At 42.1% G+C, this 19,643-nt stretch overlaps 1 protein-coding gene across 1 annotated transcript; it reads left to right on the top strand.

Moving 5' to 3' along the window:
- Window positions 1-525: 525 nt before the first annotated feature.
- LOC128330898 (vomeronasal type-2 receptor 26-like) lies at window positions 526-17,794 on the top strand. The gene is made up of 5 exons (XM_053264261.1): window positions 526-813; window positions 6,248-7,105; window positions 8,792-9,019; window positions 11,120-11,246; window positions 16,884-17,794. Exons 1-5 carry the CDS (start codon window positions 526-528, stop codon window positions 17,792-17,794), a joined length of 2,412 nt encoding a protein of 803 aa, XP_053120236.1.
- Window positions 17,795-19,643: the final 1,849 nt, after the last annotated feature.

Below are 19,643 nucleotides of genomic sequence, written 5' to 3'. Positions count from 1 at the left end.
AGGCTTGTTAGGTGTTTAAGCCAAAAGCAATCGGCTTAAATTATTATTTATTAAATAATAATTATCTAATAATTTATTAATAATAATAATAATAATAATAATAATAATAATAATAATAATTTACATTTTATATCCTGCTCTTCCTCCAAGGAGCCCAGAGCGGTGTACTACATACTTAGGTTTCTCCTCACAACAACCCTGTGAAGTAGGTTAGGCTGAGAAAAAAGTGACTGGCCCAGAGTCACCCAGTTAGCATCATGGCTGAATGGGGATTTGAACTCTAGTCTCCTTGGTCCTCGTCCAGCACTCTAAGCACTACACCACACTGGCTCAAATGTCTGCAAAATCAAGAGATGCATATGCATGTGTGAATCATGGCTAATTCTTGAGGATTTTGCATTTTTAACTTCATTGTAATCAAAATGTACCACAAAAGGTCTGACATATTTGCTGTCTATAGTTATGTTGCAAAGCTTGGAGCTAGAACTGAGGGAAATGAAATGCACTTCTTTTCATTGCAGCGTAATGCCTAAAACCTACCAGCATGTCTTTGCCTTTGATTTTGCTATTCACGATGTCAACAAGAATCACCATCTCCTACCCAACGTCACTCTGCACTGTGAGATCTATGACAATCTTTTCAATCCTATCAAAACATATTGGTCACTTCTAGACCTGCTCTTCACAGGACAAGGGAATCCTCTCAATTACAACTGTGTCAGGAGGAAGAAGCTAATGGCCATTATTGGAGGGCTCACTTCCCAAAACTCTATCCAGATGGCCAACATCTTAAATATGTACAAGATCCCTCAGGTATTTGTGTCCCTGGATATGAATATGAGGGTCTTAATCCTCTAATTTTTAACTTCTATTTTTATGTTTCTGATCTAGCCCTTGTATTGCTAACTTTTTAAATGATTTATTGCATTGTTTTAAATTTGTTATAAAATGCTTTAGAGCCATAATAGAAGAGATGGAATATAAATTGTTTATTTACATAAATTTGTTGATTTAGATTCAGAAAACACAATGGTTTTCTATGATAAAGTGGGCTCAAGAGGTGGGGCGTAATATAGAAATGGCAGCCTGGGAAAAGTTATGGAAAAATGATTTAAAATTCACTGCATGTTATGCTACAAAAGAAAACTATTATAAAATGATGTATAGATGGTATCTGACACCAAAAAAATTGGCATTAATGTATAAAAATGTTTCAAACAAATGCTGGAAGTTTGGACATTCTGAAGGCACCTTTTTTCATATGTGGTGGACCTGTGGGAAGGCTAAAGCCTATTGGGACATGATATATAATGAGTTAAAGAAAATATTTAAAATGACATTTCCTAAGAAGCCAGAATCTTTCCTGCTGGGAATAACACAAGGTGTAATCTCTACAACTAATTTAACATTTTTAATGTATGCTTCTATGGCGACCAGAATTATATATGCACAGAAATGGAAGAGTAATGAACTGCCTTCAAAAGAAGGCTGGCTGATAAAATTTTTGGAATATGCGAAGATGGCAAAACTTACAGCACTAATAAGAGACCAAAACTTGGAATGTTTTAAAGAAGATTGGAAACCATTCTTGTTGTATCTAAAGAACTACTTTCCTACTATGGACTTTACAGCAGGGTTTGAAATTTAGCAAAGAAGAGATGTGTGTGGGAAGTCCACCTTTTTGTGTGTATTTGTAATGAATGACAATATTACTATTGTTAAAATTAATAAAAATTGAATTTGGATTTACATTCAGAAAACACAAGGTACTAATGCCCCTCTAAGATCTTACCAATATTCCCCTCCAAATGTATAATGATAAAAGAGTTCTGGTTTAAATACCATGCAGAGCTTACTGTCCCACTTTTTGTGTGTGCACCAAAGGTGTTCCTCTATTTTCCAAATGCAAGTTCTGCTATACCATACTTGCACACATGCTGAAATTGTGTAAGAGAGTTGTAAAATTTCATGCCATTTTGAGGCTTGTGCATCAAAGATATCTATAATCGGAAATTGGAATGATATCTGTGATACTGGATATGATAGGAAATAATTACAATATGGTATTTCGAGGTCTATATCATTTCACCTTCTGAAATATTGGAAAAATTTGGTCAGGAGTCAGAAGACAATGAGACTATGATGAGACTATGATGGCTCCATGATGGTTGGGGCAGACCTGATTGTTAGGGGCTGTGCCCACAATATCAAGGGGTACAAGATCCAGGGAAATCCTCCAGCCAGAACCCATTGGGTGAATGGGCGATGGCTGGCGAGGGGTTGTTTCCTTGCCCCACCCCTGTTTTCATAGGCACAGCCCCTAAAAATCAGGTCTGCAGATGGCTTTGGGTGAAAGTGTTCTAAGCCATTCTTGACCTGCTTTTAAAGGAGGTGCAGCCCAGAGTTGGTTGCATGTCAGAGTTGGGGGTCAAAAAACCTGCCCCTGATATCTTGAAGGAGTCTAAAGACCTGAAACCTGCACATACCTGGTCAGATTGGACCCCATAAGATCTGATTTCGACATTTTGGTTGGTGCGCAGGCCTAGCAATTTCATGGTGTGATCATGCAACTCCCTTGGAAGACACAGCAGCTTCCCTGGAATACAATGTGAGACACTGCACAGTATGTGAGCCTCTATCTTCAACTCACAGTTCAGGTGGTATTGTAATGAAAGGGCCACAGCTTGCCCTAGCACTGAATAATAATAACTGAATAATAAGTGGTTTCTCTGTCACTCTATCACTCCACTTAGAATGCTCCACACACAAAATATAAGTTTCTCCGTATTAAAATAATGGCTAGCAGATCAAACACCATGTATTGCACTGACACGATAGATGATGAGATATTTCAACATTCTACCATTATAAGCCCTGAATATCTAATTGATCATCCTACAGCGATCATCTAAGGATATGGGTTGCAATTTTCAGGGATTTACTCTCAAGTTGACTTTTGACATATTGGGTCTTCTTATTCTTTTCGGAGCTTCAGAGGATGATTAGCCAGCAGAATATTCCCACTGGGCAGGCAGCAGACCCTCACTGATTGACTATATAGCTATCTCTCGACCTTTAATTTATTGATATTGATCTAAGGCAAGCCGATGAATCTCACCCCAGGCATCTTCAATGGTCTCCTCAGCTGGATGAATGTGTCTCTAAACATTTAAACTATAGATAATGATAACTTGCTAGAAAATTATAATAGTTTAATACAGTCTTTTTATCCGATTTTTACTTCAACGAATCTGATAAATACTAAGCCCCATGCTAGATCTCCCCAAATGTGGTTTGGTCATAGGGCAAAGATTGATCTTGTTAATTCTTATAACTTATACAGGTGTAACTCTAAGCAGCTTTCCTCTCACGAACAAATTGAGAGGAAAAAAATCTTATAAAAGTTTTCTTGCAAGGAAAAAAAGGGAGGCTTTTAGGCTAAATTGGCAACGGCTTATTTTTGCAGCTTAGGCCAAAAAATCACCCATGTTTTTAATTAATTCCAAACTATATATGCTAGGGAGGGATCAGTTTTGGTATCTACACAAATAGAACTGGAGTTGGATCCTATCATGCTACCCAAATGGGCTCCAGTTATGTATACAGAAATTGCTATGCTAGTTGATCAGTTTAAAACCGGAAAGGTGTCTGGCCCTGATAATCTACGGGTAGAAGGCATCAAGAATAACTGGGATTGGTGGCTACCTGTACTAGCCTCCCTTTTTAAAACTATGACCAGATGGCTTCACCCCCAAATGACTGGGGAATGGCGATTGTTATCCTCATATATAAGAGAGGCAAAAGGCATTTGACGCCAAATTATCGTCCCATGAGTCTTCTCAATGTTATTGGTAAGATGAACGCATTTCATCTGCTTACCAAACTTCAAGACTGGATGGACGAAGAAAAGATATTAGCTGATGAGCAGCAGGTTTCAGGGCCAGTTATTCTAATATTGATCGAGCATTAGTTTTACAGCATCTTCAATCTCACTCTACTCTTTATGCTGCCTTTATTGATTTTAAATCGGCCTTTGACTCAATATCAAGAGATAAGTTGTAGGAGAGGTTAGTAAATTCTACAATTGACTGTCATTTGCTTCTTTTGATTTATAAGCAACAGAGGAATTCATGACTGAAGGTATGCTGTAGCTCTGCTGGAAATCTCACTCAAGAAATCCCCACCTATCGGGGAGTGAGGCAAGGCTGTATTCTGGCTCCAGCTCTCTTCAATTATTATATAAATTCTGTTGTAGATTATATAGCTAATTCGTCCTTCCATCCACCAAAACTAGCTGATAGGCAGGTTAACATCTTGCTATACGTGGATGACACTGTGATTGTTTCTCAGACCCCTGTGGGCCTTCGTAGAGCACTTTGCTCCTTGGCTCTTTTTTGCCACGAATATGCCCTAGAAATTAATTATAGTAAGACTAAAATCCTAGCTTTTGCAAAACATCCAAAGATCTTGAACTAGTCTTTGGATGGGCATAAGTTGGAACAAGTTAAGACCTTTAAATACCTAGGTGTTGTTTTCCAGGCCTCTACGAGACATAGTGCACATCTGCAGTATGTCACTCAAAAGGCATGAAAATCATCATCAGCTATTCAATGCTATTTTCATCAGGGGGGTGATCAATTTGTTCCAGCACCACTTAAATTATTTTTAGCTAAATCCTGCCCTCAGATGTTGTACGGATCGCAATTGGGTCCATATGCTAATTTTGCAGCTTTAGAGGTAATTCAGATAAAGTTTTAAAGATCTATTTTGCAGACCCCTAGATGTGCCCCAAATGTGATCCTGAGACTGAAAGCTGGTATTCCTAGAGTGGAGGCCAGGGTGTGGCTTTCCATTTTAAATTACTTGCTGAAGTTACGTTTCTTTCCTACAGTCCTTACTCATCTTATGGATGAGTACTCACCCTTATGGATAGTTTTAACCCATTGGAAATCATCAATTTTTTGTAAACTATGCCTTTATGGCTTTAGTTTAGATGTCCTGCTGTAGATGGGATTCATCCGTGCGAGATTGGCACTAAAACGATGGATACATGATATGGAGGCACAAATTGATTGGTCTTTAATCCCCAAGGAAGTTTTTTTTAGGGCTGCAGGCCTATAACAACAAACCCATGAGTTATTTAGATAAACTTACAATTGCTAAATACTTCAGGATGTTCCCGTAGGCCCGATTTAATGTATTACCTTCGGCAGATTTGGAGGGTAGCTTCAGAAGGATTCCTATAGAACAGAGACTGTGTCTGTGTGATTCTGGAGATCAGGAATCTATTTTTCACATTTTACTTTACTGTTCCCTTTATAGGGACTCTCATCAACGTTTTATTGCTCCGCTATTGGTCGATTACCCAGGGCATACAGACATATTTTATGTTTATTACTTGCTTTCTGATCAGAAGAAGAAGATAACGATTAATGTCACAAAGTTCTGTGTGGTGGCTAGGAAAGTAGGCATCAGATAGTAGACCAGCTCGTGTAACTTGGGGTTTATTTGTTATGCTGAGACATTATACCAAACTACTGTAGGCACTGTTGATTCTTATTTTTACACATGTTTTGAATTCTGGTCTTTGACCGTAAATAAACTTGACTTGACTCTAATTGATCATAATATCTAAACCATTTGTCCAATCTGGCTGAATGTTAGCAAACATCAATTAGGTGATAAGTGACACAATCTTTCCAAAACTGATTTAGACCTGATGTAAAGTGGTGAAGATATAAACGTTTAAAAATTGAGGATACATAATGGAAGCATAATTCACTTATTTATCTCAACTCCCCCAATAGATATGTTTTGTTCTTCTGAGAGAAGAAAATGCCTCATTGCCAGAGGCAGCCAGGCAACCTTCCCAACCTTCTTCTTTTGAATTGTTATGCAGTGAGATGCAGTTCAACATAGCATAGAAAGTCAGAAGGAGTTTGAACCTGGCAGTCTTTCCTTCTTCCTCCATTTAGATTGAGAACAGCATGATTAAGGCAAACTGTGGGTGCATGCAGTCCTATTTCTAAAGCCAATGTCCAAAGCTGTATAGACTCTTTAAAGTTTACATGGTGCTGAATTTAGGACTGACACCTTAACTTGCAGTTTCATGCTTTTCAGAGCATGAATGAAAACTAAAAGCATCTTTGCTTTCATCTTAAGCTGGAGATTTCTGTCTTAATGAATTCTATTTTGTTCAGGAACAAACGGATGCATTTTCCAATATATTGATTTCTTTTCTTGTTAGCTCAGTTATGGATCTTTGGACCCTGTGCTGAGTGATAAAACTAGGTTCCCTTTTTTCTTCCGGATGGTTTCAAATGAAAAGGCTCAACATGAAGGGATTGTTCGACTACTGAAACATTTTGGATGGAATTGGATTGGCCTTCTTATATCAGATGATGACAGTGGGGAAACATTTCTTCAAACTCTGAGACCAAGACTCTTCCAGAACAATATCTGCCTTGCTTTGACACAAGTGATTCCAACAGTGAGAAGTTATTCATTAAACAAGTACTATGGCAGAATCCTGGGAAAGATAGCTTCTACTATAAGGCTGGAGAAAAAATTAAATGTGATTCTAGTCTATGGGGACAGTCAGTCTATGGAGGGTTTAAAAATAATTATAGAGGATTATGAATTTCACCAAACCTTTCTACTAGAGAGGGTTTGGATCATAACTGCTCAGTGGGATGTTACAACTATTTATGCTCAAAGAAGACTCCCAGCAAAATCCCTCAATGGCACCTTGTCATTCACACTGCACACAAATGTGGTTCCAGGATTTCAGGACTTTCTTGAGAACGTAAATCCATATCAGTCTAAGATGTACTTAATTCATCATTTCTGGTTCATGACATTTTCCTGCTCACTCCCATTATATGGCTTTTATTCACAAAACAAGCAAAACTGCAGTGGGGATGAGAAACTGGGGAGCCTCCCTGGAACGATGTTTGAAATAGGCATGTTGGGCCTGAGTTATAATATCTACAATGCCGTTTATGCTGTGGCACATGCGCTCCATGCTATGATTTCATCAAAAGCTAAACATAAAACATTGGCAAATGGACAGAGACATTACCTTCAGAAACTTCAGCCGTGGCAGGTAAGTTACAGCTGTCAGCTCCTCTCAGTAGCAGATCAACAGTTATGGTATTAGTGAGGCTATCCCCACAATCACTGGAAAGCGGGCTAAAGGAGCATAGCCCACTTTCCACTCATCGTTGGAACCACTTAGCCTGCTTCCAGGGCAGCTAGCCTGCCAATATCCCCTTCCCCTTCAATGAAGTTAATGGAGCGCGTGCTCCATTAAACTTATGTTTTCGCTTGTGTGCCGCCGCGGCACGCTGAGACACACAAGCAGACCCCTGACCGGGAGACTACAAGCAGCCTCCCGGTCTCGAGGGGGCCCCCTGAATGCCCCCCACGCATGCTGGGACTCCCGAAGGCCAAGTGCCCCTGATCCCCACAGACCCCACCAGCTCTCTGATGGAGCCAATAGTCATGTGGGTGGCCAAACTAGCCACTCCAGGCTGCAGTAGTGATCGTCTGCAGGGAGAGCGGAGTCAGCCTCCTCTCCCTGCAAAGCCCAGTAATGCTCTACACACTCTTCATGTGTAGAGCCTCACTGTGTTCTCCTTCGAGTGTTCTCCTTCTATGCTAGTTCTCCCTCAGCAAGGCCTGTTCTTCTATATGTTTAACAACTTTGTCCTTAAGTATATTTTCCATCAGTTTACCTGGCACAGAAATCAAGCTAACCAGCCAGTAATTTCCCATATCCCCGCGGATCGCTTTTTTGACTTACATTAGCTGCTTTCCAGTCCACTGGTACAGAGCAAGTCCAATATGCTCTTCTAGAGAGAGCTTTCATTAAATCAGATTCCAAGTAATAGAGAAAAGGGGAAAAAAAAACTATCCTAACACTTCTAACTGTACTGGACCTTTTTACTCACAGGCTGTGACTTCCCCAAATTCCCACCAGCTCAGCCTGCTGCTTCCTCAGGGCCTTGCCGGGACAGACTGACCAGCCAACAAAAGCTTTCTCTTCTCTAGTAGGTGGCTGAACCAGAAAACCCTGCCCAGTCCTCTGGATTGGTCCTTTGGATTTGAACTTCCTGGGCTTTTCCTCTTTTTTAGAAAAGGCCCACCCGCCTAGTAGTTGCTCTAGTGAGGTCTAGTCCTCTCTCAAAACCTTCCCATCACTCCATCCAGATCCTTTGTACCACTGTGGCAGCCAGTTCAACTATCCCAGGCTTATCAGAGCATGGAGTTCTCAGGTCCTGCCCTGACCCTGCCCAGCCAAGTTCTTCATTGTATCCTTGCAGGTTAGGAAAGATTTAAAGGCTTCCTTTCTGAGCTTAGGCTTGACCTCAGTTTCAAGGTCATCTTGGTCCTGGTGCATTGAATTTACTGATCCTTGTTGCAACTCAGCTTAACCTTAGGCTTTGGCTCTGACTTTCAGTTGTCTTCTGCTCTTGGTTCTTCTTTCTATGCATGGCTTGTCACCCAGCTTTGGTCTCTGATCAATTTTTTTAGCTAATCTTCCTCTATTAGCTTTTTCTGTCATACATCTGATTCCTTTTAAGATGCTTCCATTTTCTTTTCTTCCACTTGTTTTGCTGCACCCTGTTTTCTAATGTGCCTAGAGGTACACTCTGCATACCTCCTTCACTCCCCACCTTTTGCCTTTTCCACTTTCTTGATCGCAACCAACTTCAATATGTGTCATATTTCATGATAATCAAAGGGGGGGATATGTCCCCAGTTAGTTTTTCTGTCTCTTCCCATCTAGCTTCATGCTTTTCTGAGCAACCTCCATTTCAACAATAGTGCTGGGGAAGAAATATATTTTGATGGGAATGGGGACCTGGCTGCTGGATATGATATCATCAACTTGGTCATATATCCCAATGAAACCTTCCAGAGAGTTCGAGTAGGAAGGATGGACTTGCAGGCACCTGCAGGTGAAGAGTTTACCATTAATGGAAGTGCCATTGTGTGGAATCACAAATTTAAGCAGGTATGATTTTTTAAGAAACTGAAATAAAAGGGTCTATGCTGTTGGGAAGGCAAAGTGGAAATATTCCTACTAAAGGCTTTGATTCTCCTCCAGCTCATAAGCCATAAACACCATGTTGAACAAACCTGTAGAACAAACAGTGCCTTGAATGATGAGCACTGATTTGCTTATCTATATGAAATGTTTTCCTTCCTTTAGCTCCAGGGTAGGCAACCTTGGCTCTCCAGCTGTTATCGAACTACAAGTCCCATCATCTCCACCCCAGCCACAAGTTGGGAGTTGTAGTTCAACAACAGCTGGTGAACCAAAGTTGCCTTAGAGTATGGCTGCTGTGAAAATGAGATTGCATCTTATGTCCCTGCCCGCCACTCATGCCTGTGATGTCTCAGAGCATTAGGTGTCTTTGCATTGTTGTTCCATTTGGATTCTGTACACATGTATAAAATTCAGTGTTGGAAACTGAAATCAATTTGCATCAATTTACCACCAAGCTTCAGGAAAAGCCTGTGTGATCAGGAATTCAGCTGAACAGATTGTAGAGACAGAGGCTGCTTACCCACCAGATTGTGGGCAAGGCATCAGCATATCACTATATCACTATAGCTGCTGCCATTGGCCATGATCTTCAAGAGGGCATGCTGTGTGTGATCATGTCTTTTCAGAATGATCTGCCTGCCCTCGGCAGGTAAAGGGCATTTAAATCCCTTTAAATGCCATGCCATGCCATGCACGCCCTTCTTCAGACCCCGATTACACGACTGCCCTCCTAAGGGTCCCGAAACAAAACTGTCTTACACAAGCACAATCTCGGGGGTTGTGTGTATCTTGGGGAGCACTATTTCTCTATTCCTCAGGAACGGGAAGTGAACAGGTTGACTTCCTAGGAGGGGATATGTATATGAGAGAGCGCAAAGGATCCTGTGGTCTGGTCCTCTGTGACCAAGCATGCCCTTGCAAGGGCTCACCCCAGCAAAGCTGTCCATGCAGACCAAACCACACTCCTGTCCTGGTGGTGGCTTGCCACCAGCAGACTAGCATTCTCATTAGAGGGCCAGTCTACTGGGGAGGACCTTAGGATCGAAAACCTTCGGTCTTCCTGTTGGGAATTCTCTCTGGTAAGAGATACCCTTCTATTACAGCAGAGTGCTCAGAGGCACAACCCAGCAGAGTCTTCCTAGGCATGCATGTATGCTGAGAGTAAAATAAGCTTGGAGCCAGTTCATAGTTTCAAATCAATATAAGGAGTCTTTATTATTGAACTCCATTCTAGATAGTAAAGTGGAGAAATAGGATCTTTAATCTAGCTAGCTAGCTGGATGCAGAGGGATTCTGCATCTTTGCACACATGGTGCAGGGAGAGAGGAGCGTGAGTGCTGCAAGGAAAAAGAAAGGGAAAGAGGAAGAGGAAGTGGCAGGCAGGCAGGAAGTAAGTCCCTAAGAGTAGCAATCTACATATCAAGGGATAGTGTCAGAGCAGTAGAGAAGGGATGACCAATGTCTTGACCTCTCTAGCCCTCTGACTCACTAGTCTGTCCCTCTCTGTCATTGAGACATGAGACAGCACAAAGTTCTTCACTTCCAACAGACTGCATGCTCATGAGTTGAGCTAACACAAGAAAGGTGGCCGTGCTTGTGTTGGGCCTCCACAATCTCAGGTTAGCAATAGAACTTTTGCATAGCTACCCACTCCTCCTCAGAGAAGCCTTTCACACACCCAAAGGTGATTTTAACTCTGTGCAGACTGGAAAAACACTTGGTGTGGGGACAATTCTTTACTCTCATTCAAAGTTCCTGGTTTCATACTGGCATGGTGCCTTATGCATATCTGCTGCTGTGGGGTATTGTGGGAGATGGAGACCCAATTTCCAACAACCCTGGGAGAGCAGGGTCACCATTTCAGGCACAAAGGTTGGCATGTTCAATTGGCTGGATGGGTGCCAGGTTAGGGCTAACCCTCATCTGTACCTCACCCTTGCTCTCCATATCAGTGGACAGAGAAGTTGTTACCACTTTTTAGACTGCCCCATCACTTCTAGTCTCATCTAGAGAATCACAGATGTGTGGAGATACCAGAACATTCTTCCCTGTGCTTCCTCTTAGATGCTGCCCCATTCCAGGTGTGTTGAGAGCTGCCATCTTGGATTCAGCAGGATTGCCCAGCAGGGGAAACAGATTTGTTGCTATGATTGCTATTGGTGTCCTGAAGGGAAGATTTCAATGCAGATTGGTAAGTAAATTATGTATGTTATTGAGGAGGAAGGAGGCCTAGACCTCTTGGGTTTCTGTAAATAAACCCCAGTATTGTATAGTGTATTAATATTCCAATAACCTTTCTCATAGATAAGCCCTGATAAAATGAATTGTGTTATATTATATAACACAATTATATTGTGTTAAAACCTCTGTATTGTTGTAAATAAGATTTTTGTTTGTGCAAATCCCTGTGCATGGAGGAGGATGGCAGGGTCAAAAGTTCATTCTTGGTTTTCTGTAGTTCCACTTTTGGTTTAGCAATTTTGACAGGTTTTTGTTTTTGTTTTTGAGGAAAAGGAGATTTCAAGAAATGGAGGGAATTTTTGTTTGTTCTAATTGGATGGCTTAAAATACTGTTGGGCCATAGAAACTGTATATATGGGGAGTGTTTTGAGAGGGAAGTTAGTGAAGTCAACAGAGTCCTCAGAGAGAGTCCTGAGAGACAGAGTCCTGGAAGGAGAAGTCAAGGGAGTCTGCTTGAGCAAGTCAGAGGTGGAGGTTGCAGGAGAAAGAAGAGAGTCTGGAAGTCTGCTAGAGTGAATCCAGTGAATCCATGCAGAGTGTGAGCAGGCAGCAAGTAGAAGAGAATCCTTCTAGCTGAAATCATGGGAAGAAAAGGAAGAGCCTGGCTGGATTGAGCCCCAGACCTGTGCTGTAATCAGAACAAAGAGTCTGCCCAGCAAGCCTGAAACTGACAAGTTTGAAAGGACAAGAGGACTCTGAGTAGGGACCAGTATAGAGCCAGATAGTGATTATGTTTCTCCAGCTTTCTATTTTCCCTGACTTGCTCTGTAAGTAATTGTTTGAGTTTGTTTTTTTTTTCTTTGAAAAAATGTTTTAATTGAACAATTTTTTTCTTAAAATCAAAATTTCTTGTTTTTTAGGAAAAAAATTACAAGCATTTTGATTTGTTGGGTTGTTTGTTTTTTGTGGTAATTTTTGATAAATGTGAAGTGATATTGTAATGGACCCAGCCATACCAAACGTCCATTTGGTGGCAGTGGTAAAAAGGTTAGAAGGAATAGAGGGCTGTTCCTCCACAGTTATAAAGCTGGGAAAATAATCTCATTCTCTCACTCTTATGATTCCAAGCACCGTTTTTGACTACAAATATGATCTTCCTATGTGAGCACCACTGTTGACCACTGTATTCCTTTAAGGTATACACTACCTTGAGGGTTTTAATGATAGGTAGTATATGAATACACATTGATTGATTGATTGATTGATTGATTGATTAAGTGCCATCAAGTCGGTGTCAACTCGTAGTGACCACATAGATAGATTCTCTCCAGGATGATCCATCTTCAACTTGGCCTTTAAGGTCTTTTAGTGGTGCATTCATTGTTATTCTAATCAAGTCCATCCACTTTGCTGCTGGTTGTTCTCTTCTTCTCTTTCCTTCCACTTTTCCCAGCACTAGGGACTTTGCAAGGGAGCTGGATCTTCCCAAAATGTGTCAGAAGTATGATTGTTTGAGCCTGGTCATTTGTACCTCTAGTGGAAATTCTTGACTAATTTGTTCTATAATCCATTTGTTTGTTTTCCTGGCTGTCCATGGTATCCTCAAAAGTCTTCTCCAGCACCAAAGTTCAAAAGCATTAATGCTTTTTCTATCTTGCTTCTTCAAAGTTCAGCTTTTGCATCCATAGAGTGTCACAGGGAAAACCATGGTCCAAATGAATATAATCCTTGTAAGTGTAGGCACATCATTGCATCTAAATATCCATTCCAAGGCCTTCATTGCAACCCTACCAAATGCTAGTCTACGGTGTATTTCTTGACTGCTGGATCCTTTACTGTTGATGGTCGATCCTAAAAGGCAGAAGCTATCCACCACTTCAGTGTCTTCATTGTCAATTCTGAGGCTGGTTGCTGTACCCATTGCCATTAGTTTAGTCTTCTTTACATTTTGTTATAGTCCCATTTTTTTACTGTGCTCCTTGACTCATTACTAGAGCTTGCAGATGATCCGCATTCTCAGCTCTCAGAGAGGTGTCATCAGCATAGTGCAGGTTATTGATGATGTTTCTTCCTCCAACTTTAAAGCCATGCTCATCCTCTTCCAATCCAGGTTCTCTCTGTATATGTTCAGCATATAAATTGAATAAAGAAGGAGAAAGTATAAAGTCCTGTCTTACTCCTTTGCCGATCTGGAACCAGTCTGTTTCACCATGTTCTGTCTGGACTGAGGCTTCCTGTCCTGTGTATAGGTTTCTCATGAGAACAATGAGGTTCTGGGATGCCCATTTTCCTAAGGATATTCCACAACTTGACATGATCGATGCAACCGAAGGCTTTTCTGTAGTCAGTAAAGCACACATTGACTTCTTTTTGGTATTCTTTGGCTTTCTCAATTATCCAGCGTGCATCAGCAATGATGTCTCTTGTTCCTTGGCCTTTTCTGAAACCAGCTTGAACATCCGGCATTTCCCTTTCTATGTAGGGCTCTAATCTGTGTTGGATGACCCTGAGCATTATTTTGCTAGCCTGTGAAATTAAGGATATCGTGCGATAGTTTACGCAATCTGTTCAGTTTCCTTTCTTTGGTATGGATATGTAGACTGACTTCTTCCATTCTGTTGGCCACTGTGTTGTTCTCCAAATTACTGGCATAGTTTGGTTAGAGTCTTGACTGATTCTTTTTCTGTTGCTTGCCATATTTCTGTAGCTATTCCATCAATTCCTGTAGCCTTCTGACTTGGTAATGACTGGAGTGCAGATCTAACTTCATCTTCACATACTAGAGGTTCTTGCAAGTAGGGAATATCTTCTAGAGTATTTTGGATGTTGATGTCCCTTCTGACTTGGTTACAGATTTTCAGTATACTCCTTCCATCTCTGTTTGATCCTCTCTGAATCAGTTACTATCTTTCCTTTGGCATCCCTTAACATATCAATTCGAGGTTGGAACCTCTCTTTGAGTTCAGAGATCTTTTGGAAGAGATCTTGTTTTTCTGTGGGGCTATTCTGATGATCAGCAAAAATCGGGCAAGCCCCCACTAGCCGGATTTTTGCCGATCATCAGAACCACTGGGCTCGGCTGTGAGCCCTGTGGTTCTGAAGCGGGTAACCTGCTCAAGAACCCCTGCTCCAAAACCAGGTTTGCGGAGTGAGTGCTCCACAATCCTGGTTTTTAGAATCGTGAGTAGCTGTGGCGCGGCTTTGCACCACGCCTACTCACAAGTAGACCACCGGAGGGGAGACAAAAAGCTGCCTCCCAGCTCTGGGGGTCTCCCCAGTATGTCCTGCATGCTTGCACTACTGGGGGCCTCTCAGCCCCCAAACTCCCCAGCCCCCGCCGTCTCCCTCTCTGAGCCGGCAATCGTGTTGGTGGCTGATCTAGCCGCCCAGGGCTCCCTCCCTGTTCTTGAGTGGGGAGAGCGGGCATAGCCCGCTCTTCCCGCTCACTGCCCCAAACCGGGTCTCACGGATCATGAGACCCGGTCCTGTGTCTATTTCCATCCTAAAGGTCTTTACGGATGTCATTGTAGTACTACTCCTTCTCTCTTCTAACAGTTTTCTGAAATCCCCAATTAAGTTCCTTCCTGAGGTCTTTATCTTTCTTGACATTGGCTTCTCTCCTCTTCTTGGCAATTTCCACCATCGGTTCTGACATCCATTTTGCTTTCTTCAGTTTCTTGGTCTTTGGAAATTCTTTTCACATTCATCCTTAACAACTTCTTTGATTTCATTCCACAGTTTCTCTGCTTCCATATCAATGAGGTTCAGGACTTCAAAGTGGTTCCTGATATTCTCCTTGAAAATGGTAGGTAAATTCTCAAGATCATCTTGTGGAAGCTGGATAGCTTTGTTTTTCCACTTTAACTTGACTTGGAACTTGCATATGAGTAGTTTGTGATTTGTTCCACAATCAACTCCCGGCCATGTCTTTGCTGTTATAACTGAGCTCTTCTACCTCCTTGCACCAATAATGTGATCAATTTGATTTCTATGTCCTCCATCTGGTGATGTCCATGTGTTTAGGCACTGCTTTGGTTGTTTGAAGAAGGTGTTAGCAATTGTCTTGGCAGAAACTAGTAAGTCATTCTCCTGCTTTGTGTCTGTTTCCTAGGCCATATAGTCCCACTTTGTTTTCCTCCTCACCTTTTCCAGCTTTGGCATTCCAGTCTCCAACCACCACCAGCACAACTTGCTTTCATGTTCTGTCAATTTCAGACTCGGCTTGAGCATAAAAGTCATCAAAATCCTCTTCTTCTGGATCAGTCGTTGGGGCATAGATTTGAAAAACAGTCATGTTAAAGGGTTGTCCACGAAATCTATTTGATATTAGTCGGTCACTGACCACATTGTACCCAAGTACTGTCATTGCTATATCCTCCCTGACTATAAAAACAACACTGTTCCTTCTTTGGTTTTTGTGTCCTGAGTAGCAAATGGTATGATTTCCTGACTGAAAGTGTCCCATTCCAGTCCATTTTAATTCACTGATGCCCAAGATGTCAATCTGTAGTTCATTCATTTCATTTTTCACTGTGTCTTGCTTTCCCATATTCATGCTTCTTACATTCCATGTTCCTATTGTAATTCTATCTTTGAAGCTTCGGATTTTATTTTCCCGCATGGCAACATCAGCTGCTGGATATCCAAAAGGTTTTAGTCTAACCATGTCATAAGCATTATCGGTACTTTGAGAGAACCTTAGCTCTTCCTCAGCAGCATGTTGTGTACCATCCGACCTGAGGGGTCCATTATCCGGCACTACATCAACAATCATTCCATTTTGTCTATTATGAAATGATGCCTTTATCATTGTCACTGAAGTGATCGTCCACCTCCAGCACCTTCCTATATTGCTGCTGCCCAATATAGGTGCCTGCTTGCGTTAGCTGGTCAGCTGGGATGACCTTCGCACTTTGGGTGACTGTACTGGGAGTGTTCCTCCCGGCATACTTCGCTCATCCCTTCCAGGACCCCACCTCCGCCACAATGTGGCAGCATAGCAGGACTTGAGGGGGATGAATACACATACAATAAGTAAAATAAACTAACACATTTCTGCTTGATCCCAAGTAACCAGCTGAAGTCCTGAGGGCTATGTTAAGCCTTAATTTTTTTAAAAAAATGGAAGTTTTCTACCTCCTTCTACAATAGTCAGGTCTGACTTCTGTAGCATTAACTACAAAATGATACCCAAGACAGAGAGAGTCTGTATCCAAAACCAATAGTCATTTTAAAAAAAGAAAAAAATGAATGTATATCCATTTTTAAAAGAATGCGTATGCTGCTTTATGATACAGTTTTTCAGAAGGGAGCATACAAAATTTTGAAAGCTGCAATTTTAAAAAGCAATAGGAAAAGACAGCTATTATGTCCCTAATGGCAATGATTAGCAGTGAATACCAACAATCAACTGCTTTCCAAACTTAATAATGGTGCACTGACGTAGAGATTAGGGAAGTGTGAACCGGCTTGAGATTGAACCAGTTTGCCATTGAACCAGGCCTGTTTGATGGCTAGCTCTTGAACCAAACAGGGCCCGGCTTGGTTCAGTTTGGTTCGACTTCAAACCCTAATAGAGAGTTCCTAGTTCAACCATATTTGTATCTCTTGTATCAAAGTTTTTTGTTTCTTGGCTTGTACCTTTCAGATGCAGACCACTGTGAGACATGCCCAGAAGATCAGTATCCAAATGAGAAACATGATCAATGCATCCACAAAAGTTATACATACATATCTTATGAAGAACCGCTAGGAGCAGTTTTGATTGCCTTTGCTCTTTTCTTTTCACTATCTACAGCTGTAGTGATAAGGATCTTCATTCAGCACCGGAATACCCCTATTGTCAAAGCCAACAACTGGAGCATCACCTGTACCCTGCTCTTCTTTCTGCTGCTTTGCTTTCTGTGCTCCTTTCTGTTCATTGGCTGGCCTGGGAAGGTGACTTGTCTTCTGCGGCAAACGGTGTTTGGCATTACTTTCTCCACTGCCATATCTTGTGTTTTGGGCAAAACCATCATTGTGGTTCTGGCCTTCATGGCAAGAAAGCCAGGAAACAGAATGAGGAAATGGGTGGGGAAGAGGCTGGCAGGATCAGTCGTCGCTCTCTGCTCATTTATTCAATCTGTCATCTGTGTTGTGTGGCTGGCAATTTCACCCCCCTTTCCAGAGTTGGACATGTACTCCCAAATGGGTGAGATTATAGTACAGTGTAATGAAGGCTCAGATATCATGTTCTATATAGTCCTAGGCTACATGGGGTTCCTGGCCACCATCAGTTTCACTGTGGCCTTCCTTGCCAGAAAGTTGCCTGATACCTTTAATGAAGCCAAGCTGATCACTTTCAGCATGTTGTTGTTTTGTAGTGTTTGGGTGTCCTTTGTCCCAAGCTACCTTAGCACAAAGGGGCGAAACATGGTGGCTGTGGAGATCTTCTCTATCCTGACCTCTGGTGCTGGATTGTTAGGCTGCATCTTCCTCCCCAAATGTTACATTATTATACTGAGGCCCGATCTGAACTCTAGAGAGCAGATAGTAACAAAAACCATACCTCACCCATAACTCTTTAGGTGTTTCTGTACTCGGGTAATTTCCCTCTCTTCATGGTATTCCATATTAGTGAGGGAAGATAGTATATTGACATGTAACAAGGTAGGATAATGTTGGCCCTCTACAATGTGGGTTGTAGACGAAAAGAAATATGAGTAAGATTAACAATAGAAGAGGTGCTAATGCTTTTCTAATGCAAATGCCTTAGTTAATGCTAAAGTCAAGGCTCCAATTTCCTTACCGATCACTCAAATGGTTGCTGTGCATGCTCAGTGAACAGCTGAAGAGTGGAGGCAGGGCACTCTACCTTGGGCTGCACAGTTAAGGAAGCCACCACCATGCAAGTGGATGGAGACACTGTCAAGTTGGGGTTGGGGTGGGATGCCTGAACACGGGCTGCCTGTGCCCTGCCTACTAGAGATGTGCATGGAACTGCGACGGGGCAGTTTGAAGGTGGCATGGGTCTCCCTTTAGGAGTGGGGGGAGGGTGCAGTTACTCCTCCCACCCCTATCCCCCTGCCAGCACTGTTTTTCTTAACAGCCCATCGGGGTGGCAGCATACCTCCCTGCTGCCCCATTGCCCTCATCTTCCGGATATGTCCGGACGTTGATGACACGTCCACGCCTCAGGAACTTCCGGTCATATCTGGAAGACCAAGGCAACAAGGTGGCAGGGAGGTATGCTGCCGCCATGATGGGCTGATAAAAAAAACCCCTGACACCAGCAGGGGGAAAGCAGCAGGAGGGGTAACTGCGCCCTTAAAGGGAGACCCCCCACCGCATTTGAATTGGCAGAACCACAATTTCTGTGCACATCCCTACTCCCTACACCACTGCTACCAACTCTTTCTTTCTCCAGTAGCCACCCTTAAAAAGTCCCTTCTGAGCCCTCTCTGCCTACCCCTTGCTAAGTAGCTATGCCTCCTTGGAATCTGTCCTTCCCCACATCTCATCTCTCCCTATCCTGTTTGAATGTCTGATTCACTACTATGGAATAAATACACCTGTCTCCGTAGAAACAGAGCTGCAGCTCATTCAGAAATGCCCTGATTTGTCTATTCCCACCTGTTGGGAATTTTCTGTGGTAAGAAAATCCCTTTTTCATCATAGCAGAGTGCACAGAGGCACAACACAGCGGAATTTACTTAGGTATGCGTGTATGCTGAGAATTAAGTAACTTGGAGCCAATTCATAGTTTCAAATCAATATATAATGCATTTATTAGAGAACATTCTAGAAAGGAAAGTGAGGAGTTAGGATCTCTAATCTATCTATTTATCTGGATGCAGATGGATTCTGCATCTTCTATGCACACATGGTGCAGGGAGAGGAGCTTGCCATGTTGCAAGGTAGTAGGAACAGGAAGAGAAGAGAGAGAGGAAGGAAGTCACCCTGAGATTAGCAATCTACATTCCAAAGGGATAGTGTCAGAGCAGTAGAGAAGGGATGGCCAATGTCTTGATCCTCTAGCCCTCTGACTCACTAGTCTGTCCTCCACTGTCATTGAGACAAGAGACAGTGCAAAGTCCTTAACTTCCAACACCACCTGTATACCCAATTGCCCTCTGATGTTTTGCTTTGTTATCCGCTCATCTGTCTTTCCAGTCTCTTCTCCCCAGTCACTCTATCCCTCTGTTGGGTTGCTCCTCTCTTCAGAATTGCCTGTTGTAGGATTTTCATTCCATGTAGTCTCTACGATTGTTCGCCATTTTAACATTTTAAGCATTTTAACATTTTTTAACATTTGCTACTCGGTAGACTATCTAGGAGCTCCACATCCCAGAACTCAATGGTTTTTCTAATGCATTTCAATGGGTCTGCTTGAATGTACTATTGTATCTCACTAATTCTGCCATGGAAT

Source organism: Hemicordylus capensis, chromosome 6, assembly GCF_027244095.1.
Source record: "Hemicordylus capensis ecotype Gifberg chromosome 6, rHemCap1.1.pri, whole genome shotgun sequence".
NCBI lineage: Eukaryota > Metazoa > Chordata > Lepidosauria > Squamata > Cordylidae > Hemicordylus > Hemicordylus capensis.
This window is presented reverse-complemented; position numbering and strand designations above follow the sequence as displayed.

What these genes read in the sequence shown, in the direction of transcription:
- LOC128330898 (XM_053264261.1), top strand. Translation starts at nt 526, where the DNA reads ATGCCTAAAACCTACCAGCATGTCTTTGCCTTTGATTTTGCTATTCAC. An exon ending in GGAATCACAAATTTAAGCAG is followed by an intron (nt 9,020 to 11,119) that starts GTATGATTTTTT and finishes GCTTCCTCTTAG; the next exon opens with ATGCTGCCCCATTCCAGGTG. An exon ending in GAAGATTTCAATGCAGATTG is followed by an intron (nt 11,247 to 16,883) that starts GTAAGTAAATTA and finishes TGTACCTTTCAG; the next exon opens with ATGCAGACCACTGTGAGACA.